This window comes from Cygnus atratus, chromosome 7, assembly GCF_013377495.2.
Source record: "Cygnus atratus isolate AKBS03 ecotype Queensland, Australia chromosome 7, CAtr_DNAZoo_HiC_assembly, whole genome shotgun sequence".
NCBI lineage: Eukaryota > Metazoa > Chordata > Aves > Anseriformes > Anatidae > Cygnus > Cygnus atratus.
The window spans coordinates 12,896,490-12,923,786 of record NC_066368.1 but is presented as its reverse complement, the minus strand read 5'-3'; the positions used below and the strand labels follow the sequence as shown (position 1 = coordinate 12,923,786).

General features: G+C 39.7%; 2 protein-coding genes across 5 annotated transcripts in view; one reads left to right on the top strand and one right to left on the bottom strand.

Annotated features, from left to right (window-relative positions):
• STN1 (STN1 subunit of CST complex) overlaps positions 1-8,164 on the bottom strand; it is a 42,389-nt gene extending 34,225 nt beyond the window's left edge. The window contains exons 1-2 of one of the 3 annotated variants that reach the window (XM_035547903.2): positions 8,084-8,164; positions 3,166-3,238 (exon numbers count right to left, since the gene is read on the bottom strand). The gene's annotated coding sequence lies outside the window, so the exon portion shown is untranslated. Of the gene's footprint in view, positions 1-990; positions 1,060-3,165; positions 3,239-8,083 lie in introns of those variants that run through there. The other 2 variants (XM_035547905.2, XM_035547904.2) reach the window with 2 other exon arrangements.
• Positions 8,165-8,433: 269 nt separating this feature from the next.
• SLK (STE20 like kinase) overlaps positions 8,434-27,297 on the top strand; it is a 48,673-nt gene continuing 29,809 nt past the window's right edge. The window contains exon 1 of one of the 2 annotated variants that reach the window (XM_035547902.2): positions 8,434-8,872. In XM_035547902.2, coding sequence (XP_035403795.1) covers positions 8,723-8,872 — 150 coding nt within the window. In that variant the 5' untranslated portion in view covers positions 8,434-8,722. The remainder of the gene's footprint in view (positions 8,873-27,297) is intronic. The other variant, XM_035547901.2, reaches the window with a different exon arrangement.

Genomic DNA, 27,297 nt, shown 5'->3' with positions numbered 1-27,297 from the left:
CGTTTTTTCTCCCTTTATATGCAATTCTACATAATTATTCGTTTTCTCCTCCAAAAAAAAAAAAACTCGTGATGCTTCCTGGTCTGAAGGAACTTCTTGCAGAAAAATGTTTAGATGCTACTGAAGATAACCCCATGCAACTGAAAGGCAGCATGGAAAAAAAGAAGCATTGAGACTGTATTTATTATTACAGCATTCTCTCTTACTGGGAGAATTTCAAACTATCAACACATGTAAGAACAAAGTTTGGTTATATTTTTCTAATGCTCCTTGTAGAGGCTATTTGTCCTCTTGGCCATTGTCTAGAAAAAGTACCCAAAGTGTTGTTTTCAGCATCAAAGACGCTGCAATTCCCAGTCATCAAGCCTCTGAATTTCTTTTGCAACTGTGCCACCTTTCTGAGGAGTAGAACTTCTATATCTGAAATCAAGCACAGGATTTCTGAGTCACAACAGAACTACAAAAAGTTTTATTAGGTAAAGAAAACCGATTTGATCTTCTCTGATTCTTTGGATGCTCACGCTAGGGAGACACAGATAGAAATATCAAAGGTGTGCAGATATTTCTTGATTCCTTAAGACAAATTGTCCTGCACCATCTCTTACACTCTGCTCTATGAACTCTGAATGATTTGAAGAGTAGTTTATTCTCAGCTAAGAAATCTGGCTCATTATTCCTTATCTCAGCTGCTACATTCTACTCGGAGCTGTTAAAAATCCACAGACTTTGTCTGTCCCCTATCAAATTTTGGGTTAGCAATTTTTGCAATTCTCAAAGGATGTTCTGAAATAATGAGTATTTTACAGGTCCTCCCTCTGAGCTCTTTCCGTATCTCATCACTGAGAGCTGACACAGGACACAGTCCCATACAGAACAAACCGAAAACTGCACGGGAACTCCTTGCCTGCAGTACGAATGTCTTCTTAGTAGCTTACCTCCCTATAGAGCAAAGAAGGCTAAACTGCTTTGCTAGAAATGATTTTTGCCTACCTTCAATAAAACCTTTTTCTGAATCCAGTAGGAGGTCACCAAATGGACAGAACACTACCAAGAATCCTGAAAGAAAATACCTTGCTGAATCCTGTGGCTGCAACTCCTTATATTCCTTGCATGAATCACTGTCACAGTTACCATATGATAAAGTCGTTACTATTTCTGACTTCGTGGTATGTGGGGAAAAAAAAAGACAGACAAAACATCCTTTTATAAACAGATTAAAGTATTTCCTTAATTGTATTTCAATAGATGCCACACCCTGCCTCAGGCTTCCGAAAGTCAGTTGCTCCTGTATACTGCATCCAGAACACTAGATTATAGCTCAGCCACAAGCTGCTGGAATTATTTTTTCCATTGGTAATATGATATGTCTCTGCTACAGAAAATTCAGTTCAAATCAGTGTAATGGACTTTTTTGGTTTAATTCATAAATATCTCATGGAATACTATCCAATATAATTCCGTGGATGTGAGATTAAAGGTCTCTTCTGTCCAAAAAAAAAAAAAAAAAAAAAAAGAATTTTGGGGATTTGGGGGAACTTGAGATACAAAGCGAATCCCATCACAATGCTCTGTTTTCTCATAAGTAGGTCCCAGCATCCAAAGTTTGTGTATGCTATTGTCGAACACACAATAGCTGTTGTTTGCCTGAACAATCTACACGTGACAGCAGCAGTGTGTGCAGCTGTAACACCAAGAAGAGAACCTACAGAAAACCAAATCATATTTTACAACTTACAGTATTTTTTGCCCCACAAAACAGAATTATACTACAGTTTATAAAAATCTAGACAAAAATAGCAGAACATAATACATGCATAAACTGTGTTAAACGTGGATGCAATGTAAAAATGACTTTTTCAGTGAAATACTACACTTTTCTCAGTAACAGTTTACATTTTAAAGCCTAGCTTTGCATTAATGAACAGTCGGTATCTCACATTTAAAAGTTATTTGCTCTTTTTGATAACAGATATGTTTCCAACATTATCCCACTGCAATGTCTCTTACTTCGATACTACTAAACAATCAGTGGCTTTCTGTCCTACCCTTTTGTCAGATTGCCCCCTTTTTTTTTTCCTTCCAAAATGTTCCCTACTTTTCAGTAAGGTATGTTTTTATAATATGTGTAGTAGGCATAATAATGACCCTGCTTATGCTTACTACATAACCAGCACTGGGTTGCTGGCCATAATAATAATTAAAAACCAAACCAAACAAACAAACAACTTATTTGCATATTGCAGAACAAGTTATTCAGTCCTAAGATTCCAGAGCTGATCAGCATCACACGGGAACATAATGTCCAGTCTGGAAAAAGGTTCCTGGGAAACGGAGGATGAAATTCGGGATTTGCAGAAAGAAAAGCAGTAATACATGTGGGTTTTTTATTCAGATATTTTGTGCCAGTATTGACTGAGATGCAAAGCTATCTTTATCCCTTAATAAATTTCTAATCCTAGCTGCTATGTGAACTAATGCAAATTTGAAAGCCACGAACAAAAAGAACAAATCAGCTCGTGACTCCTATGCAAGAGGAAAAGGTCTAATTACCATCTGGAGGAAAGACAAACATGGTGAAGCATTTGTAATGCACGCTTTCATGTGACTTAACTAAAGCTTCTATTATCCATCAGATGGGGGCTCTACAAGTTTTAACTACTTTGCCTCGTGTTCATGTACAGTTTTGATCAAATAAGTGTTGCTTTAAATATAGTCTCAAGTGAAAAAAATGCTTAGAAAGAAGACACTGATATTGCTAAGGCTAGCAGTATTTTGATTTTATATTATTTTAAAAGAAATCAATACTCTAGGTAGACTTATTCATGCGTGGTTCTGTGACATTATTATAGTCATCAACACATGGAGTAAAAGAATTTAGAATAGCTACTGTACTAAAAAAATACAGCTATCCACAATGCAACAATAAGTTATAATACTAACCCAAAACTCATTTTATAGGAATTTTCAAATTAAATGTAAACTGAGAAGTGTTCAACTTTCTTCTTCAAAATTTTATCATGAAAGAGGACTTGAAGTTTGTAACTACATTAGTCAATTAATCAATAAAAACAATCAGCTACATAATTTTAAAGCAGTTGACGTTTCCCATTAAATCCAAGGCATAGTTTTGCTTGTCACCCAAGTAAATGTAAAAGCACAACTTACCCCTCCAATTATATATGCAAGCCTGACTATGTTTCAGAGTATCAGCCTTGAAGATGGTTTTGAAGCAGACCAGCTGGAAACAATAAAACAAATATTTATTTTTTTTCTTTTTTTTGGCAAGAACTTCAATTAAGTTAACACATTAAAGCTTGAATACATTTGATCTGATGCATCATGAAATATTCTTATAATATGTATTGAAATATCTGATTCTTATTCAAGATTTCTAGACTAATACAATTGCTTTTTATCTAACATTTGATTTCAAATAAAGTCTATTATTCTATAAAACATCATTACTTGGGAACATTCATATTTGCTCTGTCATCGGTCCAGAGGTGTTGCCTGCTGTCAGAAGATCAGGTTTGCTGGGAGCATTATCTCCAAAGGTTGGAAGTAGAAACCCCGTCACACGTTTCTAGAACAACTCACCTTACACAATTAAACACTGTGTAATAAATATAAGAATGTCAAGTGGGTATATTGCCCTCTGAAGATACCTTCCCCCACTGACTACTGAAAAAGCTAGGCCAATTTAGACTAAATCCAGATTTTTCGAAGATCTTACTCCTAACATTTTAACTCTTGATCTTTTTATTACAAACATCAAGTAGCACCAATATCCGTTGAAGCTTCCACATGCCATGTGTTTCTGTGGCAATTCTTAGATTTCCCATGGATGCATCCTAGTGCATATTTCCTACGAAAGTGCATCAAAACCAAGAAGCCATGCAATGCATCGTTTCCGGGTTATTGACAAGATTGATTGTGGCTCTTATCATATGGGCAAACTCTCAAAACTTCCTCGTTCAGTGTCTAACCTCTGCTATTACATGCATTTTTCCTATTGTACTAAACATGACTGAATTACTGCTGTTACTCAAATCAGAAAAGTTCATAAAACGCTGAGTCCAAAACCAAGCCTCTCCCTTTTCTGTTCCTTTATGAAGAAGGCTGATTTTCAAATGCAGAACAGAAATACCCATCTCTAAGCTACAGATCTATCAACTGTCCTTTTAGCAGAAGGGCTTAAGGAGCGCTGTATATGATGCAGTCACCACTTGCAATGCTTCCAGCACATGGGTACTGTGACTTGAGGCTCTTTGGAGGAAAACGTACAGCCATTTAGGCTACCCTCTTAACACCCTAAAGGAATAAAAGACTTTTTCCAGTACTTATCTACCATCAATTAGAGCATTAGGATAGAGGAGTCAGGTACAGTAGGAAAGGAAAATGTCTGCTGAAATGGGAGAAGAGAGAAAAAGGTCAGGTATGAGAGAATCACTAAAACTCTCTCATAAGCAGAAAATTAGTAAAACTATGGTGGTACAAAGTAAAGTACCAGAACTTCGTTCCATTGAATCCAGAACTCCAAAGAAAAAGGTGTCAGATTCAGCAGGAAGCACAGCAGATTTTGGGAATGACTTCAGAGACAGAGTAGAGTCTACAACTGAAACAAGAATCCTACACAAGAGACAACGTTAACTCCAGGGACAGAAAAAAAGCAGAAGAAATAGTCTATGGAAAATTCACCTCTATATAGCTGGAAAACATCAACAAAAATACCACATGCATCAAGTAAAGAAAACAGAAGAGTGAGCGTTGAGTGCCAAAGGTGACAGACAGATCAAGGCATACGAAACAAGAAGCACGTCTCAGATTTAGCCACCAACAAGTCACCCGTGACCTTATAGCAGTTCAATGAACTCAAACATCAGAAAGAAGATCGGAGGAGATCAGTGAAAGCGTGGGTGGACAGAAAGTCAAGACAATATAAAAATATACCATTAAATATTTTTGAAAGAACTGAGGACAGGAAGTAGGACTGCAGTTTAAGGCAATTTACGTAGCAAAGTACACATTTCTAATTAAATTTCTGAAACATGCATTTACTTTGAATGAAGAGAAGCTGGAGAAAAGCAGTTTAAATAAAATGGAGGTAGAACTTAAAGGGGGGCAGGTAGGAACAGTAGCAAGTGTAAGCAATTAAGTCAATTGGAAAGGATAGTGACATTTAGCAACAGAAAGTAGGGAGGAGACTTTTAAACCTTTAGAGAAGAAAAGGATTGCAGTAAAGAGTCACAGCTATTTCCAAGCTGGTTTATTCAATGTACAACTAAGATAGTTCTTCACTATCAGCCTACTCAGGCATTTTAAGGAAGCACTGAATTTTCAAAATGCATTGCATTAAATTCCTAAAGACAACACTTCTATATACTTATAATCCACTTTTATCTTTTTATCCCTACCATCTGAAAATATTTACAGTTGCTAAAAACTCCTGCTACCAGGAGAAAAGAAGAAACAACAATAAAAAAAAAAAAACACAACAGGCTTTATACAGCCTCCTCCATACCAGGAAGTCAATGCAAATCAAGAATGATTTGCTACTAGAACTTAGCCTTCACCTGGAAGAGTTTATTTTTAGGATTGAGTGGCAAGCTGTAACTCAGAGGAGAAGAATAAGAGGAAAATAGAAAACTGTGGCTTAGTCTCATTTTCAGATACTATGTTTGAACCTCAAATTACACTTAAAAAGCAAAAAAAAAAAGTTTAAAATAAAACTTTATCATCAGCTTGATTGCTCATTTGTTGTGCCAGCCTTTCATTGCATATTTTCAACCTTGTATGAATTAAAAGCTCCCCGGTATGTAGACTATCTTTATAAAAGTCCAAAACAACACGTCTGCAGTACCTAGCAACAGTCATTCTTAGGACGACGCTACTGTCCCTGTTCTGCTCCAAGTGAATCTGGTTTATCACTTGCGTGTTAAAAGCAAACCGATACATTATGTAGATGCTGTATGTGAACTGCTTGCACTGTTCATCAGTAGAGCTGAGAAAGAACACGGCCCTAGTATCTCAGTCGCCTAACTGCCATCGCTCTTATGGGAGCAAACCCAATTACATTCCTTCACTTGTAGCTCAGGAACTTTTCTCAGTTTTGCATTTATTCCCAGTTACTGTTACAAACTCTGACATACACGCACGCACCCCCCGCTGCCCTGTCACATTAACCCCAAGGCTAAAGAAAAGCTGATCCTGCCTAGATACAAGGATTTCATGCTAAGGCTTTTGGATTCCTTTTTTTTTTTTTCCACCCTGTCCTCATCAATTAGTTCAAACAACCAGATGCAAATTAGCCCCCAAAGCACTTTTAAAATCCAATTTAAAATCAAAATACTTACTTTCTTATCGTATTTAATCCCAAACTATGTACATGAAACTTCTAAATGAAGCTCATAGGTGCAGCCAGTCAGATCATAAAGGTGAAAGGAAAACAGCTCATCTAGACTGCAGCTGTTTCTTGGCATTAGCTTTATACACGTAAATGGTCTGGGCTTTAACACCCTCCTCAATGGTTTCATGTTATGCATCCCAGCTGTCAATACCAAGGAACCACAAAGCCCCAGATCATTTTTGAACAATGCTGATTGCTACAACAAATCAGGACTCCTATTAGGTTAGCAAATGTATTTGAGAGGCTCTCTATTCATAGAGTAGGCCTACCCTTGAAACTGATTTTGTGCAGATTAAAGAAATTAACTTATGACAACATTGTTACTTCACTCATAAGATTTTCCTGACAGGGGCCATCTTCTTGTTCTGTGGGGGCAGTACCTAGCACAGTGTGTTTCTGTACACTACAAATACTGTTAGCAGTAGCAATTACTTAACATACAACACCAATATATTCTTAAGAGGCTTCTACCCCAGCACACCTCACCCACCAAGGTCACTGTTATGACATGATGGAAAATTCAGTTCCAGACTACTACTGTGCCCTTATTTCCCTCTGAACCACTGTTCGAACCTTTATTACTACAAACACCTGTACTACTCCTTTGCTGAAATCCTCTTCTCGATCCATCCCAGCACTTTCTATTCCTTAAAATCATGCTTCTTTCAAGCAGGCTGCCTCGGCTGCCATGATCCCCACAACCAGTCTATCTCAAGCTCTCATTGGCGTTACTGAGTTTACACATAAACTGCCCTCACTAGATAGCAAACTACTGTCATGCTAATAAAATGGTCTGAGGAATGGTGCACACCGGAGGCCTGATCTTTAGAAGTTTTTAATGAATGGTTTAAATTAATGGTAACTGCAGGCACTCAGGTTCATAAGAGGATATGGTGTTACATTATTATTCTCACAGGGCGTTTGTCTCATCGCCAGATCTCCTAAGTCTCAAATCATTGCCTTAACTGCAGGATCAGCTTGCTGCCTCCTGTCAGAGCCTAAACTTTGCCTCCAAGATGTCTGCTAATTGCATCTTATCCAGGAGACAGGAACACCTCCCGCTTTCGTGTGAAGGAACACCACACATTTTGCAGCATACAGACAACGTGGCTATTAAAATGCAATCATATTTTGGGCTGATGAAGAAATCACTTGTGGGATGAGAAGGTTGTCAGGGATGGCAAATCAAGTCTGTCCCGCTGATCAAATCTCATGGGACAGCACGTAACGCTATGCCAAGCCACGACTGCTGTGGCAGATGAGGGGCAGGTGGAGAAGCAGTGCTGGCAAAAGCGAGTGTCCCCAAAGAGTGGCTATCCCCCCAAAAGCAGGTCTCCCCGGGCAGCCTTTTTCTGCCTCAAGGAACCTCTGCAAAGCCCGAGGCCTCCATAAAGGTTGGACGCGGTGCTTGGGGACACGATTTAGTGGGTGACATTGGCGGCTGGGTGATGGTTGGACTAGATTATCTTGGAGGTCTCTTCCAAGCTTAACGATTTTATGGATCCCCTCGGCCTGTGAGGGGCAGGTAGGGAAAAACATCGGGGGGCAGGAGAGGGAGGCGCCCCTCAGAGGACACGAGCCCCCCCCGCACCGCCAGCCGCGCCCTGAGGTGAGGTGGGGGGGGAAGGGGGAGGGCGGGGGCGCCCTCCTCCATTTTGGGCCCAGACACCAACTTACCCGCCGGAGGCCTCGGCGCGCTCCTATTGGCCCTCTCCGCGTCACGTGGGCGGGGGGGGTTGAAAACCCGCCTTTGCCAGCGAGCGGTCGTTGGGAGGGAGATGGAGGGAGGGGGGCGGCGTGGCGTCTGCGCATGCGTCAAGAGGAGGGGAGGGGGCGCGCACGCGCTGGCGGCAGCGGCGGTCGGGGCGCGAGGCGGTTCCGGAGCGGGCGGGCGGGGCGGGGCGGGGCGGGGGGGGAGCGAGCGAGCGAGCACGGGGCGCGCGCACGCGCCGGCGGCGGGAGGAGGAGGAGAAGAAGGAGGGAGGGGCAGGAGGGGGGGCGGTACCGGGGGGGGGGGGAGGCGCCGGGGCCGCCCCGCCCCGCAGGAAACGGAGCCGCCCGGCCCCGCTCGGCGCCAGGGCGGGGAGCGGAGCCCGGCAGCGGAGCGTCGCCTTCCCCCGTCCCTTCAGCGGGAGCAGCCTCACCTCCCTCCCCGTGCCGCCCGGGCAACTTGTTGCCGCCGCCATGGCCCCCCGCCCCGCCGCCGGCCCCTAGGCGGGGAGCGCGCAGCCCCTCAGGGGGTCTCTCGGCCGTTTCCTTCCCCTCAGCCCGCGGCGGGCCCCGTGAGGGGAGGGTGTGTGAGGGGGGGGAGCCGCGATGTCCTTCTTTAACTTTCGCAAGATCTTCAAGCTGGGCGGCGAGAAGAAGAAGAAGCAGTACGAGCACGTCAAGAGGGACCTGAACCCCGAGGAGCTGTGGGAGATCATCGGCGAGCTGGGCGACGGCGCCTTCGGCAAGGTGTTCAAGGTACGGCCGCCACCCGCCGGGGCTCCCTGAGGCGGCACCGGCGCGGCCCCGGGTGCCGGCACGGCCCCGAGCCGCCTCCAAGCCCGCCTAAAGATAGCAAAGCCCCATGAGGTCACCGCCGCCTCCCGCTCCGCCCTGCCCGGTGCTGGCTCCTTCGCCTCGCCTCGGCTCTGGCTGCCGGGCACGTGTGGAGCGTGGCCCTGCGGAGGGGCTGAGCCAGGTGTCAAGTTTGTGCTGCTTTATTTTTGAAGTTTTTCTGCAGAAGGAAGCCCGTGGAAGTCAAGCTGACCGGTGGCGTGCCTCGCACGGTGCTCCCGGGGTTGGTTTTCATGGGCCTTCTGTCGTGGTCCTTGTGGAGTACAACTTGAAGCTCGTGTCACCCAGGCCATCTTTACGTGGCAGGATGTCTGCGTCTTCTCACAACTTTTCTCAGTTTGATCTCTTTATCTTTTAAGTATATGAGCACAAGTGGCATTTCCAAGGGTTATTATCTGCAATTTCTCAAGCGAGATAGTCTAATAAAATAGATATGCTGCAAGTGTTTGACAAGACGGTAGCTTTCAGACAAATCTTCAGCTGTTTTTTCCTTTTGAGGAGTCATTAATGCTCTGCATCTGGTTTAGGGATAGTTTGGAACAAATGTCATGGAGGATAAGCGTGACAGAATCGGGGAACTGCTGTGAATTGGGACCCTGGAGCAGATTTGGGGACTAGAAATAATAGCGTGAGAAACAATAGCATTTGCAGTGTTTCTAAAAGCTGATCTGGTCAAGAAACGTTCATTTTTAGACTTAGTCTCATTTGAGACTTTATGAAATCTGGGTACAGATCTTTCATTCATGAAACCTGTGCTATTTTCAGTATAAACTACTTTAGACTTCGTTGTGTTGTGGTGTTACCTGCTTGTAAATTTGAGCAAAAGCGTGTTGCCACAGTTAAGTCAGAATGCTGGGTGTTTTTCCCCCTAGGAAGTGGTCTACATCTTGTATGTTTAAGAGCACCTAGTTTATTTTGATGTTGGTGTAGTACATGGGCTAGATGATGGTCCTCCTATCAGTGTAGAAGATCATAGATTTTTTTGATTAAAATGATTGGGGAATATGGCTGAAGTTGCCGTCTCGTAAAGCTTGGTGACTTTAAAAGCATCATGTTGTCTCTAAGAGCATTTGCAGAGAATTGGGGTTATTTCTTTGAACTTCATAGTGGAGATTTGTTTCCCTTTTTGTGACTATGATGCGCTGTCCCAGAGAGATGACTGGGGGAGCCTTAAAGAAACAATACTAAATGTGTTTTCCCCCGCCCCCATGTGCATTTCCCCTCCTATCTGCAAACCTCCTCTCAATTCATATTTATCTGTTAGCATGTCTGTCTGAGTCCCAGTCTGCAGAGGAAGGTGTCTGAGCAAGAGAACCGATAAATTTTGCTTATCAGTGCAATTTGTCTACAACAAGAGGGTTTTCAAGTTAGATAGGACATTTTTATCTGATTGTGAAATGGCAAAGTGTAAACAGTTTATCTGGAAGTTTTTGAAATTAAACCCTCTTAAAATTGTGGTAGTCAGAATTACACATGCAGTTACACAAATAAAATTGAAGAATGTAGCACAGGTACCAGTACTCCTGGGAAAAAAAAATCCTGTTTAGAAAAATGAGTCTTGCTGCATGTATGCAGCAGCATTCATTTTGTTTCCATCTAGTTTGAGGAAAAAGGATTGCACTCGGATACTAACTGTACTTGTTTTCCTGCATCTGAGCATGCTTGGCAAGGAAGTGTTTCGAAAGCATGGGTGTGTTATATTGTTCTTTCTTGGATATACACCTCAATTGAGCAACTGCAATAATAACCCCTTTAATACCTACTCAAATTTTGGAATCAAAACTGTTAATTAGAACAGAACTGTCAAGTTGTGGAGACTGTTAGTTTTTGTTCTTTAAACAAAAGATAACCCGAATGTCAGTTACATTTGACAAAAAGAAGTCCCTTTGCTTAATATTAATAATCAAAGCATTCATTAAAACTTCATGAACATGCTTCAGGAGTTTAATCATCTCCATTTTGAGTTCCTGTAAATAGTTAATCAGAGATGAATTCTGCCAAAAAAGTGGTTAGAGCATTTTTAGCTGAAGCTGATGTCACAACACCCTTCTGCAGTTACTCCTGAACTGGAAAATTAGTGGAAACTGCCAGTCTGTCAGTAGATACAGAGAGTTGTACTATATTTTAACTCTATAAACTGGATTTGCAAAGGTTAAAACATCTTTGTAATTAAGATCCTAGGAGTCGCTGTATGAACGTCCTTGTTCTTGGAGCCTTGGCAGATGCAGGATAAAATAAATGGCCAGATAAATAAGGCTTTGTATACTTTGGATTTTTAATAAAAACATAGGTTACATGCTATGATTTTCCCTAGAAAAGTATTTGGCTTAGCTGTAAACTCATCTTTTGGACAAGAGTATCAAATATTTAAATAGAAACTCAAAAGCAACTTTTAAATGATTCCGGCAGTATTATGAAGCCTCGCTGATTAGATTTTTTACCTTAAAAAAAAAAAAAAGGTGCATCTAGTGATAGATAAGCCTTAAGGGTATTGAAAGCTTGTGATTCATTTCCCTTCTTCCCAATCAAGTACAAGGGTCTTGCTTATTTTTTATAACTTATTTAGCTAAATTACAAGAAGAGCTTATTTCCTCTGATGCTGTTTGTTGTCATGTTCTAAAGCTTGCATGGCCCTGACAATTGATGTATTTGTGTTCACAAACTTCTGGATGTTTAGAAATAGTGGTCCTTAAAACTTCTGAGTGTTTCAGCTGCTGATGCAAGCCCCTCTTGTGATCAGAGGGGCTGTGTAACTGCAGGCTGCCCGTGGCAAAGGTTGGTGGTTGTACAGGGCTCCTCCTTCTGCCTTTCTCAGCCCCTTCAGAGAGGCCGCTTTTAGGCTGTTTTCTTTTCTTTTTTTTGCTCTTGGTTGATGAATAATGGGGTAGTTCTTCATCCTCTTTCAATTTCTAGGCTCTTGCAGTTCTTCAGTATCAGGTGGTGGCCCTTGGAAAGAGAATGGTGAGGTTGCTGGTTATGGACTTTCTTCCCATCTTTTGTAATTGCCATTTGTGGATTTCCAAGAACTCCTGGTTGGGCTGCCAGGGTTCAGAAAGGCACTGAAGAAGCAGGGATCTCAACTTCAACTGGGAGTTAGGTAGCTCTCCAACTACTTTTTCCTTTTTTTTTTTTTTTAAGGATTAAAACATCTGATTTGATGATGAAGTTTCCCGAATAATTTTAGGCTTCTTGTGTTAATTGTAAACAGTTTGCTTTAGAACTTAGTTACATTATTATATGATGTTACATTCCTGGGTGTTATATTACCCTATTTGTATCAAATGCCTGTTCAGTGCCTATAGTGCAGATCCCTTTAAGGTCAATCAGTATAAGTAATTGTTAAAGTATAGTCATTTTAAGTAACCGTGTGAAGTCTTTCATCAGCTTTAAGCCGCTTTCTAAATTGACAGAAGTTACTGTTCAGATGGTGTGAAAACAGACCTTTAAAAATGCCTAATGTGTTCTGGGGCTTTCTTGCTAGAGCTCCTGACTGAGCCTCTTTATCATACAGATGCACAGCTAATTAAAATGCAGATATCTTCCTGAGTGAACATGTGAAGGAAAATAAAATGCTGGGACTGTATTTCAGTAAAATTTGCCAGCCTTTTTTTTTTTTTTTGGTATTATGAATACTGTACTCTAATCTAACATAAGGACCCTTATATTGCAGGAAGACATTTCTGTAGTGTTTTGTTGGTGTGATCTCTGAGCCCTTCGCTGGAGGATACTCCTCCAAGAAATTTGTGGTCTTTAGTGCATCGTTATGATAATTATGGGTACCATCTGTACAAATATACTAATTTTAGGTCTTCTATGGGAACACATTCTATACTGGCAGAATATGCATGGCAGGATACTGTGTAAGATAACAGGGTACCTATATATGGTATACAGGGAAAATATTGTGTATATATACACAGTGTGATAGAAATTCTCCAGTTTTCTTGAGAGGGCCCTTTGTACTTGTCTGATTTTGAATTGTATTCATGCTTCTTAGTTTGAATTGGCATATTCTGCCCATTTATAGTATCACATTTATTACCCTGCATATTAGATGTTGGAAGCATAGTGCATGTGAGATTCTTACGGCAATTTGGAAAGTCAAATATTTGTATTTCATCTGAAGTTACCAAGACAAGTCTGCCAACTGTCAGCAATTAACCACTGCATGGTTAAAAAGCCAGCTCTGCTTCCTCTTTAGTCAGGAGCAGAAATGTTTTAGAAGCTGGTAGCTATAGTCAGGGTGAACAGCATAACCAAATGAATTTTCTTCTGAAAATTTACAGCTGCATAAGTATTCCTCTATACTTTGTCTGCAAAACCAGCCAATACAAACTCAGCTCTGTCTAATGAAAGAGGACTTTTGATAATGTTATGTCCTTTAAATGAAATAAACTAGTGATGTAGCTTCATTTAAGTTAAGCTTTTGTTTCTGTATTTAAAACTTGCCTCTAATGGAACTGTATGACATTAAGAAGAGCTTGCTTTTGCCTTAATGTCTTCTACAGCAGCCAGAAACATACAATTCTTGAATAGCGATTTAATAAGACTGGACCATTTTGGCTGCCTCATTTAACCAGCCTTAACTCCTTTTAATGCTTAAAAAAAAAAAAAAAACTGACAAATGGTTGCTGCTTAGAAATACTTTTTGCCTAATGCTGCATCATAACTTATTTTCTAACATTAAAAAAATACCTGAAGTAGTCTGTCCTGAAAACAAAATCAGGGCAGAACGAGGAGAATTTCTATTTCCTAGTCTCCGTGGCCTTACAGGCACATTTGTCTAAATCATTGCCACGGTGGGATATTGCAGCTTGAAGTTCTCTTTACGATACTAATGTATCATGCTGTTTGCTAGGATGGCTATCTTTCACTTCTGTGACTTACCACTTGCAAGAGTAGATTTGACCAATTAATATCTAAGCTGAAGCACTCACTGATGTTTTTTTCATCTGCTGTTTCTTTTGATTTACCTAGTGTCATTAGCTCTACTAGCAGTTAATTGTTCAGAAGGATTTTAGAGCTGTTGGAACTCACAAGCCTTTCACGTTAAAGATGCAGTCCATGCAGAAGTGCATTGCTTGAGTTCATCTGAAATCTTGTATCTTGTGTTTCCAGTCAAATACTGTGTTTCAGGAACCTCAAGTTTCATGCATGGCTGCAGTAAGGCTGGACATGGAAAGACTAAGCCGGTGAAAATATCTTAAATTAAACTTTAATACATAAGAATGAATCGGTTCAGAACTTTCAGCAATCTTGATAAAAGTTGTTGGCTGTACTTAATTGTTCTAATCTATTTTCATTCATAACTGACTATATATGAGTTGACCTCTTATTAAACTAGAGCAGTAAAATAGTTCAGTTGCCCTCAAGAGATCTGAATTAATAATATTCACTTAAATGCCACGTTGCTTTGTTTAGCCATTGAGGCATTAGTAGATAAAGGAGAGAGGGGAGGAGAGCTGATTTACTCTCAAGAGAGTAATGTATAAGATGATAATGTTAAATTTTAAATATTCAATCCACATAAAACAGAGCTAAAGCTTTTCTTAAAGCTTGTTGAGATCAGTCATTTCCGTAAGAGTAGCCTGGATGTTTTAGAGCTGCTTTATATGCTCTAGATGGAAAAAAAGATGCATGCCGTCCACAGAAGACGAAAGATTTTAGTCTGGCTGATCAGCTTGGTGAGTTGCTCAAAGTTAGCCTTTTCTTCATTTTGCCTGCTGCTCTATAGCGTTATCTTTACTGTCACACTGCTGCAGTTCTAGCGTGTTGAAGATACCAGAGAAGGAAAAGGCAATATCACTGTTTAAACCCAAGCTTTACAGATCTCTTTACACCTATTGTCACTTTCGCTGAGTTTTCTGAGGAAATGGGTAGTGCAAGAAAGTTGTCTGTGAGTTGTAAAGCGAGAGGAATTTTCTTGTTTTAAGTGGATATTTGCAGGCAGTGACATCTCCTTTTCATTCAGTTTGTGGCGAGGAAATACTCTGAAGAAGTAAGAAGTATGCACATTTTAAGTGCCTCACTTTTTGGACGTCTTAGTGACTTGGCTGAAAACCAGCATCACAATACTTAACTTATGACTAATGTATTGTCTGTCTGTTGCATTCGGAATTAAAGCTGCACACAAGTTTGTGGAGGATAAATATAAATTGCTCATGACCACTTCTTAGTGAGGCAGTCATCTTTTCCAAGGTGTGAGCACAACTATACAAACTGTGTAAAACTCCAAGTAAATAGGAAATTATTTGATTTTTTTTTTAAATCTGTTTATAGAAGTTATTTTTTCCATGTAACCTGATAGTTCATATCTCCTAGCTAACTATTTGTATGCTTGGTTTCTTGTCTGGAGAGTAAGAACCTCTTTGGATTTTAGGCATAAGCGAAATGTGACTGCGTCATGTTTTCAAATACATTGCAGAATGAAGCTTTTTTTTTAAGCTGCTAAAACTTAGAGAAATAATTCCTCATGCTTAAGTCACACATGGTCTAATAATTCTGATATAGGAGCTGAAAAAAAGTGGTAATGTTTTTTTTAACAGGTCTTGTAGACAAATTGGTTAAACCTTTTCAGCTAAATCTTTGGCAGAGAAATAGTCCTCCAGTAATACAATCCCCCAGGCAGTAGTATGTGCTATTGTTGCAGAGCAGTAGTTCACAAGTTTCTTTTGGTGGTCACCCAAATTCTAGATTTGACCACCCCATAAACAGTACTGAAGGAATAATTTATTAGGTTTGTATTTGTGATTGCTGTGGTCCCTACTTTAGGGTTCTTATTCAGAAACGGAAGAAAAAAACCAAACACCACAAATCTAAACTATTTGAAAAACATCCTGGAAGTAATATTTTTTAAATGGCTGTCTTAAATTTTAAAATGGCACAAAATTGCCATAATTTCCCTTGTTTAGGGTCAGACTGTAGGTGATGAGAATACTTGAGATGCCAAAGTGGGTTCTTTCTCAATAGTTTTCTCTTGCAGTTTTATTAATTTCTGATGTTGTCTGTGACCTGAGATGACAATTTTCCCCAGTGCAAACAGAAAATGATAGGAAACATAAGGAACCTCCCTTTTTCTGCCAAGTTGCCCCCACAACCTTCCAAAATTGAGTCTTGAGAAAGGCTTTTCCAGTAAATTGTCTGGAGCTCTGGAAGGAGATGTAAGTAGCAATGTAAGAATGCAGCAATTCTTAAACAGTCAGTCATCAACTGATTATTTTTCTCTAGGCCTCTGATGTCTCTAGATTTAAGTCTTTTTACATTCTCTGAGAGCAGCACTGTTTTTTTTTTTTGAGTAAACTCAAGGAACCAGAATAAGTAGGAGACTTTGATGTGACTACTATGCATTATAAACTTTCAGGTTGCCTTACCACTCTCTTTTAACACTGTCCAAGGTGGAAGTAGAAATATTTCTGCCATTCACATCAGTATTCAGGTTGCAGAATGGTACCCACTGAGTGTGTATTACAAACATACTTCGATGGCACCTGTGGCTTAATGATTCCCAGATCTGTGTACAAAGTCCTGCCTTGTTGTATGTCGATGCCTAGCATACATCTGAGATGTGTGCATGGTATAAATACAAAATTTGCTTGGCTCTTCTGTATTACAGGTAAGCTTTAGAGCTGTTTACCAGTTCATCCTACTTACTGCCAGTACTAAGCCCAGCTGTGAATGGGCCTTACATATTTCATGGACCATGACCCACGTTTTGAGAATCTTACAAGATTATAACCATCACGCTCCTTAATGACAGTTGCATTTCTGTAGCAGAGGCAGCATGTAATTAAATCTTCCGGTTTGTGATCTTAAATGCATTCCTGGAGACCCTGGTGCCTGAAGTCTAATTTATGAATACTTTTTCGGTCTTTGCTTCTTTGTGCTCCCCCAATAGCCTTTAATTATATTCAGATTATAAGCTCAATCGCCACAGTCGTGTTGTTTCAACTCTTCTGCCTGTACTCTTACTTTACAGTAGCTGCCAAATTACTCAGTTTCGAGGCTTGTGCTGTCTCTTCATTAGATACTGTCCAGATTGTTCCACCTTTCGGTGTTCAGTGATGGAAAAGGCATGAAATTTGCTGTTAGACAAAACAACAAACTTGGGTGGAGTAGCCAGCAAAACAAAGGATAAATGAGTGTTTATAGTTCATCTCCAAACCTGTATAAAATACATATTGTTATCTCCCTCTATCTAATTCACTTTTAATGACTTTATAATATGATTACAGTGTGGACTGCTTAAGAGAATTTTTTTAACTTTCAAATATGTTCTGTGGAAACACTTTTTCCTACTCAGAAATGGAAGAGTCTTTTTATAGATGAAGAAGATCTAGTACTTGCAGAATGTTTGAACGATGACAGGCACTAAAAATTTACTAAGTAATGTTGGATAAAATCTAGCAGGCTACCTCAAATTGTTCTTCAATGCTATTTGTACTTCAGCTAAAAATCAGGGCATTACAGTAAATGTTAACATTCCATTGACATTTCTAATATTTTGTTGAATGTGCACTATGCTCATGCATGCAAAACAAGTAAAATACATGCAGCAGAAAATTTACCTAAAGAAAAAAAAATCATAATAAATAGTAATGGAAGATTCTTTGGATATTTAATGCAACTACTTAGATAAACTATCATATTTGGTTTCAAGAGGACATTTTTTTCTTAAAGCACTTTGAAATGTCCATAAAAGCAAGCTACAATCTTAAAGTCATAGCATATAGATTTTTCTTGTTCTTTTTCACTCTTCTGGGTGAAGAGTGATTTGCAATGTTCTGTGGGATTGCATATGTTTATATAGAGAGGGCAATTTAAAACAGCTAAGCATGAACGGTGACTTAGAAGCTAGGAGAAAGACACGAGCATTTTTCCCCTTTATATACCTATGTTTATATTTCTGAGCCATTTTCTGTTTAGTTTAATTACTTGTAGCCAAGAGCAATAAATTGCTCAAGAATAGATTAGTGCTGGAATCAAGTTTAACCCAAAATCTGGCTTTAGGAAGTGTTTCTACCTGAAGTACGCTCTCCTATGATGTGATTTTAAATTTTTATTGACTTTCTATGGAGAAGAAAGTGAAGGAGTGAAAAAGTAGGATTGTTCCATAAGAGCTAAATCAATTGAGTAGCATTTAAAATTTGCTCAATCTCTGTGTTACAGAGGGCTAAGTGACTGTTACCTTCAAGAGGCAGTCTTAAATTCGTCTGTTGGTTGCTGTTTTCCAAATCTTAGTATGTGAAACTGAAGGAGGCGATACAAAAGAAAGGGAGGTCAGTATTTTTGTGAAGAATTTTCCTAAAGTTTCCTTAACGCAGTAATCCCAAATGAGTGGGTGAGCTGAGAGTGGAATTGCAACCGTGTAGTCTGCGGCAATTTCAGGGGAGCCATTACCTGAGAACTTAAGTTGTGCCTACACCAAAATTGTTTTACCTGGTATGAAAGCAATGGCGAATTCCCCGTGCTAAGGCAGAATCATTCTTTAATCCATCCAGCTTGATATTGAGTTAGAGAAGTCTGTCCCTTTTCTTTTTTGATACTGAATAGGACAGCATTTTACGTCTGGGATTTGCTTGCTTAAGGAGGACTTTGGGGAACTAGGTCTTGTCTCTAGAAATACTTAGTCATAACTGTGACTGAGAAAACAGTGTTCCGAGGGAAGTTGCACTGGAATTAATTCGTGCTGTATCTTGTAGGACATAGCCCTCTGGATGCAGATTTATGCTGGAAATCCAAAGTTTTTTCTCTAACAGTCATCTGGATTTCACAGTACAGAAGATGACTTTTCACTTGTATTTCTAAGCAGCACTTTACCAGCTAAAGAGTTAATGCTTTGTAATTAGGAGGTAAAACTTTAATTGAGAAATCTCAGTTGAGAGCTTCAGCAAGAATTAGCATGTTGCAGTAAACTCATCTCCTTCAGAGCCTTTGTGTCAGTCAGGTTGTGTTCAATTCAGTATGCTGCCTTGTTAATTTTGGAAAGCTCAGTCATGTTCCTGCCCCACCTTTAAGCTTTTTTTCCTGTCTGAATTGAAGAGGCCCAACCTTTTTATTTTATATTTGTAAGACCAACTGCTTGATCCTTTTAATGGTTTTTAACTATCTTTCTCTCTACCTTCATCTCACTCGCGTGACCTCCATGGCTGCTGGGGATCTCTCAATTCACCATTCAGGTGAACTGTCCTGCTGCTCAGTGCTGGGCAGTCCTGGGTCAGATCCAGAGGTCTGCGCAACTGCATCACCCTGGGCAAGTTCGGAACTTCAGATCAGCTCTGGGAAATGTGGTCAGAAGGGTTTGAAAAGGCATTAACCCTAAAACAAACTCAAACAGGCACCCACAGAGAAACGGGTACTCTTAAGAGTTCAGCCAAGCTTGTTTTTTACTCTGTCACCTTCTGAATAGTTTTTACTGCTAGTGGAAATGCGCTAACTGTGTTTATAAGTAACCTGGAAGAGGAAAGCAGTCTGCTGTTACTTTTCATCTCTTCCGGTTGGGGAGTGTGAAAACTGAAGGATCATCACATAAACAAGAACTCTGTCAAGTGTTTCCTATGGACAAGGATAGCTGAGTTACCTGAAAGTGCCTCCTTTGTTATAGCAAGAGCTTTAAGCTGACCCTTAGTAGCAAACTTAGATGTTCTGGTCAGCTTAATGACCCTAGGAGTTGTTTGTTTAAATTAACATGTTAGGCTTCAAACAAACAATAGTATTTAAAAGTGAAATATAAAAATGAGCTAGTGTACAAGCTTATTAACTCTCCTATTTCAGGGACGTGAGTTTTGATGCTGTCATAAATTCTTAGTCTTTAGTTGTCCAGCATGGGAACTTTTACCTTTGAGCTGGTGCAATACAAAGAAAACCCATTTTAGTCTTAATCAATACCGTGCCATGAACAGAGCCAATTTCTTTAAAAGTTAGTACAGTTCAAATAATAAAAATATTAAGTAATTCAAAGTGCTGCAGTTGATCAAGAGAAAAGCCTGAGAGCTTAACTCAAAGCACTTCAGGGCTCCTGGCACTTGGAAAATGGATGTTTTAGAGCTGATGACTTTAAAACTTTTTAGTGTCAAATTCAACTCTTAGCCTTAAGGTTCTTTTGAATCTTTGAAAAGCACTGAAACAATACGGAACTGTGGTACTAGGCGAAACAGTCAGTAACACGTTCTCTCAGATGGTTTTCAATGGCACTAGTAAGTACAGAAGTGACTGTTGAAGTGTTTGGGTCTTCGGTGACTGCCTTCCACAGCAGGTTACAACAGCACAAGTCAACTCAGCCAGAGTGCTGGCCCAGTATTCCCATTCCCACCTGCTACTTGTGACAGCTTTGGTGCTCGCTGACCATGTGATGATCTGGGCCAAGGGACTAAACCCATCCAGAAGCTGACTGTACACAGAGTCAGTTCCTGTCCTCCAGCCAGCTCACAGGAGGGCCAGACAAGTGACAGTGCTGATGCAAGGTAGAAAGGACAGGACGGTGTCAGCATCAGCTCAAAAGTTGTTGAAATTTGCTGTTTAAAAAAAACTGAATCTGAAAGGTAACATCAGAAGCAACTTGTCCCATTACTGTGCTCAACGTGAATGAAGTTTACTTACAGAACCCAGGATGCTATTTTGGTGGCACTTGAATAGCCAGTTTGCAAGGAATACCAAATGTTTGTTCAGATGGTTTTCTCATGTCAGTATGTGATACTTGCAGCACAAAGATGTAGCTAGAACACTGAATTCTGTGTGAGAGAACCTTTCTGCCTTGCATGTCAGCAGATTTCCTGCTGTTTTCATGAGATGATACGTAGCTTTAGCATCACTATGTAAAAGACTCAATAAAACTAAGGGGAAGTCAGACTGTGTAAGCACTAAGTAACGTACATCATCAGAATAAGTTTTGTAGAACTGAGCTGAAAATAACTTGTTCATATTTCAAAGCTACAGAAGAGTTGAAAGAAACTGACTTAACTGTATTGACTTTTTGTTGTCTTTGCCATTGGTTTCTATTAAGTGACTTCAAAGATACATGCATAAGGAGCAGTAACTTCCCTCTAGAATTCTAAAGTTCCTGTTTTTTAAAATACATTAATACCAAAGAATTATGAATTTGTCCCTGTAACAGTCTTACGTAAGGAGGATGATAAGTAGCTTTTTTAATGAAAACTGCCAAGAGCTACTCTACTTCCTTTTTCCTCCAGAAATAGGGGAAGTTTCATCACAACAGACGAGAGCCTGCGTGGAGCAATATAGAGAATATACACTTTGATAGTTTTGCAAGAGCTATTGCCAATATGAATGTGGCATTGATGCAGTAGTTTCACTTCCCACTATGTTACTACTGTGACTTCACTTTTTCATCAAATGTCTTTATGTAAAATATAAGATCTTAAACTGCTTATATAGCTTATATTTTTCTCCCTAATATATGAGGCATTCTTTATTGCTCGTATGAATAAGACAGAGAATGAAATGGGATGGTAAGGCTTCATTTTGTTTTGTTTAATCTTTCCCCTCTGGCCATTTAGCTGCGCACACTGCAAGTCTTGAACATGGTTCACACTGCAGGGTCAGGCTATACAGTACCCGTTCCCAAACTGACCATTTTCTTGAGCTAGTAAGGTGTATACACTTCACATAATGATTAAGTAAATTCTGCTATATCCCATCATCTTCTACAGTAAATACAGAGAATAAACTCTTAGTACAGATCCTCAAATGTTTTCTTCGATCTGAAACATAGAGCATTTAATCATATTCTTTACTTTGACAGCAAGTTTTTTTAACTTAATGACTGTACCACATTTTGTTTCTATGACTATGTAGTTTCCCTAGTAACCTGTCAGAAGGTCTTTGTTGAAGGGTTCTTAAAGTCCAAAGAAATTGTCATTTGTTCTTCATTATTTTGTTGACTTGTTCATTTCTAGTTGGGAAAAACATGTTTCTATGTTCAAATCGGATGTGTTTTTGTGTTGTACGTGAATAGCTGTACTGGCTTGGAAAACAGATCTAGCCATCTTACCTCTGATCTGCCTAAAGGCCCTGGGCAGAAGAAATCCCAATTTTTGTGTTTTGTTACCTAACTCAAAGGAACTGCTTTATTTAAACAAATTCTAGGCTAATATGTGTACAGCTGTGAATGTACAACACGTAGTCTGTAAAATGCTAGTAAACAAAGTGACTTAGTGCTAAATGAAGCCAAAATTCTCCATGATATATTTGTTCGCAGGCAGCTGTGGAGTTACCTTTTAAATGTCCAAATGTCTCCCTAGGAGAAGATGTTAGCAGGAATAACGTTGGCTCTCTGAGCCATGTTCTTAATGAAAGAAATCTAAGCAAACTACATTTCTAAGTGAATGAAACAGAGGATAGAAGCAAGATAACAATAGAGAATGCCCCCAGGTAAAGGAGTCAGGTTTCTTAAGGTCTGTGCTCAAACCATAAAAGCATCAAGAGCAAATGAACCAATTCCCAGCTATCAACCTGGCAGCACGGTTGCTTTGAAAAGTGGTTGAGACACAGCTTCAACTCTGGTTGTTGGCTAATGTCTTAAAACTAGTTGTAGTGAACAGCTAGAATTGGCAATTGTGGGTTGATTAAAAATTATTTATATCATCGCTAATTGGAAGCTTTATTAATTTGTCATCTGGAATAAAGTATGTTTATTGCTGGAATAAAGATTTGATTTTAAGCTATAGTGATTAAAATAAATGTGTAAGCATTTTGCTTTTTCTAATGCAACAAGACCAAACAAATAACTATAGGCTACCTGTAGGGCAGGATGAGGATGCACTGGGCCAGGTTTCCTGGGAAGCTGGAGGCGTTTGGGCTTGACACTGGCTGATGCTGGGTGAACTGGAGACAACCTCTGCTGGCAGCTCTCAGTGCCCTCTGCAAAAGACCTGGCAAAGCAGCAGCACTGCAGGGGTAAATCTTGACTTGTCGCACCTCCCTCTTCTCTTAGGGGAGTTGATTGTAATGCAGAATCGTGTGGTTTAATGCTGCTTTTGCAAGTAGTACGTACAGTTATTATAACTCAGTTTAGGGAAAAAAAAGCAGTCCTTTGCTTTTACACCTCTGACACCACTTAATGTTTCAGTTGCAAATGTTTTCCCTATATTATCAGCTGGATTTCTGGGTTGCTTTTAAGTGAGCTCTTACACAACGAGGGAAGGGGGAGAGCTAATGTTATAAAACAACATCATCTTGCCAATGTTTAGGATTTTTTTCTAAATGGGTGTGCTTAAATAAGAAGAATCATTCTATAATCTGATATAATTGCCTCTTTTAAGTTGCCTGTAAAGAACTCTTTCAGTTATTGTGCACCTATTGGCCAGTTGAGCCCTGGATGTCTCATTGATACGTGTATAAGTATTCCTATAATTTCAGGGAAACAGCGCACGAATCTGGATGCAAACTCTGCTTAGCTAGTATGCAAAATACCACAGAGTTCATGATTTCCCTAATGTATTTTCATTAAGTTAAATATAAAAACTATATTGCATACCAGTCCCCAAAATATGTTGTGGAATCCTCAGATGCCAACTACGGAGGAAGCAGAAGAACCACAATAAATACAAAGTGCAAGGAGAATGTAAAGAGTCAAGTTGTCATGGAAACAGTTCCAAAACCAGTACAGCCACAAAGGCAGCACCACACCATCATGCCATAAGCATGTGCAGTCTGCACTGAGCCCTGGACAAGATGTTAGTAATGCTGCATCCTCGTAGGAAGGAGAGGTGCTTTCATCTACTACTTCAGCGTGGCATTAAACATTCCCTGGCCTGAAACATTTCCTTTCTTCAGTAGAAGAAACTCTCCGGTAGGTAGCTGTACAGGCAGGGCAAAGCTGTGACTCATGGGCTGCAGTGTAAGGGTGTATCATCTTCCCTGGTAGATGCTGTCCTTTTGTTGGCTTCTGAGCAGTTCTTCTGCAACAGTCACTGCAACGTGTTCTAGCAGGTGTTACTGAAGTTAGCTGCTTCTTAATTCATTGGACCAAACATATATATTGAAACTCTCTAAGACTTCTTTTTAATATTGTGTTTTCAAACATTGTGTGCTCGACACTGGTGCAAAATAATATAGCTTCTTTGAAATAATTCTCATCTTTCTTAATTTCCAGAAGTGTGTGGAAGCTGCCATCTCCTTCCTTGGCCTAACTTCTAGTTTATTGTAAAAACAGTGGTTTAATACTGCACAGGCAGCTAGGTTTGCTCTTGAATTCAAACTGACACTGTTAATTAAATTTCACAACATTTGATGTTAGATGTTATGCAGTTAATGATTTTTAGAGAAAAACCTACTTTCATTAATAAAAAAAACCCTTATGTTTTTAAAAGAAGTTTGAACACTTAAACCTGCACAACCGACCTGTATTTTAGTTTAAAAATGCTTAGAACAATTTCAGTTATGATACACTAAATGTATGTGAAATGGAGTCCAGCGTAGTTTGTGTTAGACCGAGCTGCTACTTGCAGGTTAATTTGATTGGGCTGCTAGAGTCTGAAATTCTAGCAACTTTTTTTCTTCCTCCATATGTTAAAGGAAGCCTGAGATCCATTGCTTTCTGGTAGCTCTAAGAAACAGCTCTTGCTTTGTGCTGTGCAAGGCCACTTGTTCAGTTCTGATTACTCAGATGAGACATCGTCACAAAGCAACACGGAGCTAGGTCTGACGATCCCAGCTTTACACAGAAGTGTAGCATTTTACCTGCAAAAACACTTGCTGAATAGGGACGTGTGTTTTTCGCTTCTGGGCAACCTTGATGGACTATGATTATGACTGTAGTTGAGAAGAATGAGTCAGAAAGGAAGAGCTCAAATGATTTGTTTTGCTGCTTGCAAAACATTCAGCGTGGTTATATAACTTCTCAGCAGCGAGCAGGCGTTGGGAAGAAAGGTGACAAATAATATTTCATCTCCCATCTCAGCAGCGATTCTGGTTGGCTGAACAGGAGATGAAGGGCGTACTTTTTTTCGGCCGTAAGTAGTGTTTTAATTTGTAGATGCCTACGTGCTGTGTCACAGGAGGGCAGCTGCGCAGCTGAGTAGGAAGCATTTGCTGGTGGTAGGAAACTGAAACAGCTCCTCACAACCAGGGCCAGAACTTCACATTGGCCATCTCAAGATGAAAGACTGAGCTATCTCTGAGCTCTAATCCTATTACTGTGGAACTGTGGCTCTGCTCTCCCTGTTGTGTGTGGCTGGGAATATGCAACTGCTTGGCTGAATGCCCAGACAGTAAACCTGCCTTTTAATATTCTGCTATCAGTCTCTTCACAAAGCTTCTGGATCTGGAACTTGTATTTGGATATATGATACTGTATCAAAATCCGGGATTAATAGGGAAGGGGTCGCTAATTTCATGTACTCGCAGATCCTAGTTTCACGTAGAAGGGTTATTCCTCTTTCTGGTACGGATACGTTTCCAGCTGTTCACAACATTTTTGTACAGTCGATGTCATTGCCATTTTAGTGTGAGGGATTTAGGTTTAGAGGGAAAGCAATTTGCAAGTTCTAATTTACAAGACCATATTTATTATGTGCAAGCTGGCTGTCTTTCTCAACACTCTTAGAATTAGGAGAATAAAGATATTTTTCTGTGCATTTTCTGCTAACGAGGCTGTTCCATCTATTGCAAGATCAGTGCTGTAGCATACGGTTTGCCATTCCCTTGTGCATGCTGTCTCTCTGGAAGTTATTGTTTGCTGCAGTAACCTTAAACATGAATCCAAATAGAAGTTTTGGTGAAAGGATTGCAATGTTTATGTATTGTTGCACATAATAGTTAATACTCTCGATGTCAAATTTTTGGAGGAATGGGTTATTCCAGTTCAGCTTTCAACCACGTGTTTATATACATTTTGAGGTGAAAGGTTGATACGAAGAAAGAAAATCTTTCTCTTCCCTTTCTTCCCTGTCTCCACGTAAGGCAGGATTGAACCATAATCATTAAAGACGGCAGTTCGGATGTCTTAGGACTGAAGCTTAAATCACCTGTCGTGGAAGTGGAACCAAAATTATTTAAGCAGAGCATACAGGAGAAACGTGAAGTGATAATTGAGATCTACAATATAGGAAGAAATTGCTGGGCTTCTGATACAGGGCACATCTTGCAAGTACACAACCTCTGAGTAACATTAATGATTATTTGACTTTAAGTGTTAATGTGCTCAAATGCAAAATGAGGATATGCAAATCAAGATTGCAGCTACACTAACATTTTTGCTCCTGCTCTGACCTTTGGGGAATGTTATGCAGCAGAAGAAAGATTTCAGCCAAACTCTAGAAAGAACAGCCATGCCCCCACAAAGCTGTAAATGCTCATTGTTCCTCTGAATCGAGTGGGCTTTTTTCCTGGACAATGCAATGCTACTCAAGTCTTTAGAACAGAGGCTTCATTTTATTCGATTAGCGAATTTTAGAGAAAAATGTACTTTCACTAATGAAGAACATCTTTTTATGTTTTTAAAGGATGTTAAATACTGGTGAATCATATGGGTTTTTTTTTAGCCACAAAATGCACAGGACAGGATTTCTTTTGTGCTGCTTACAGCAAGTCACATAAGCGGATGTTTACTATAGAGTTGTATATTTTGTCTGCCCACAGAAATATCTGGTGGAAATATGCTAATTCTAAAGCATTTGTCTTCTGAAGATAGAAGTCTGAATCTAGACATACAAAGTATTACTATCGGAAGTAAGAATTTGAGCATGTTTTCTTTAGTTTATAGTTAAGATGCTTATAAAGATAATCCCTGTCTCTATTATCACTTCTGTTTTTAAACGAGGTATTTTAATAGAGCTACCACAAGGAGGGAATAAAGAATTTATCCAAAGCAGATTTCTAATTGCTTCAAGCAAAAGGATCTGGGAAAAATCGAAATACAAAGTACTCTGTAAATATGGGGGGGGGACAATATATAATATAAATACAACAAACCTCCCTAGAGTGGAATTGTGCATCCTAATTTATCCTTGCTTCTTCCTTTCTCTCAAAGGTGAAATTGAATCTGAAAATGGTAGTATCAGTCATCGTTAACTGATGTTGAAGTTGAAAATGCAACTTTAATTAAAGAAAATACTATGACTACTCTACAGTTTATGTGCAAATTTGTGTGAAAAATAATTCTTTTCTTTTTTTTGAAGTATCCTCATAATAAATTCTACAGTACTGTGGGGAGTGCCTGGCCATTCTTGTTTCAAAAAAGTAAAGTAGTAGTTGAAATTTTAATATTTTTAAAGGTGCTCTAACAACTTGTTTTCTGCACATGTAAGTCTAGCTCTGTTGTGATGTGAGACATCTGCTAAACCTTTCAGGTTTCATTTACAGTGGAGCTCTGG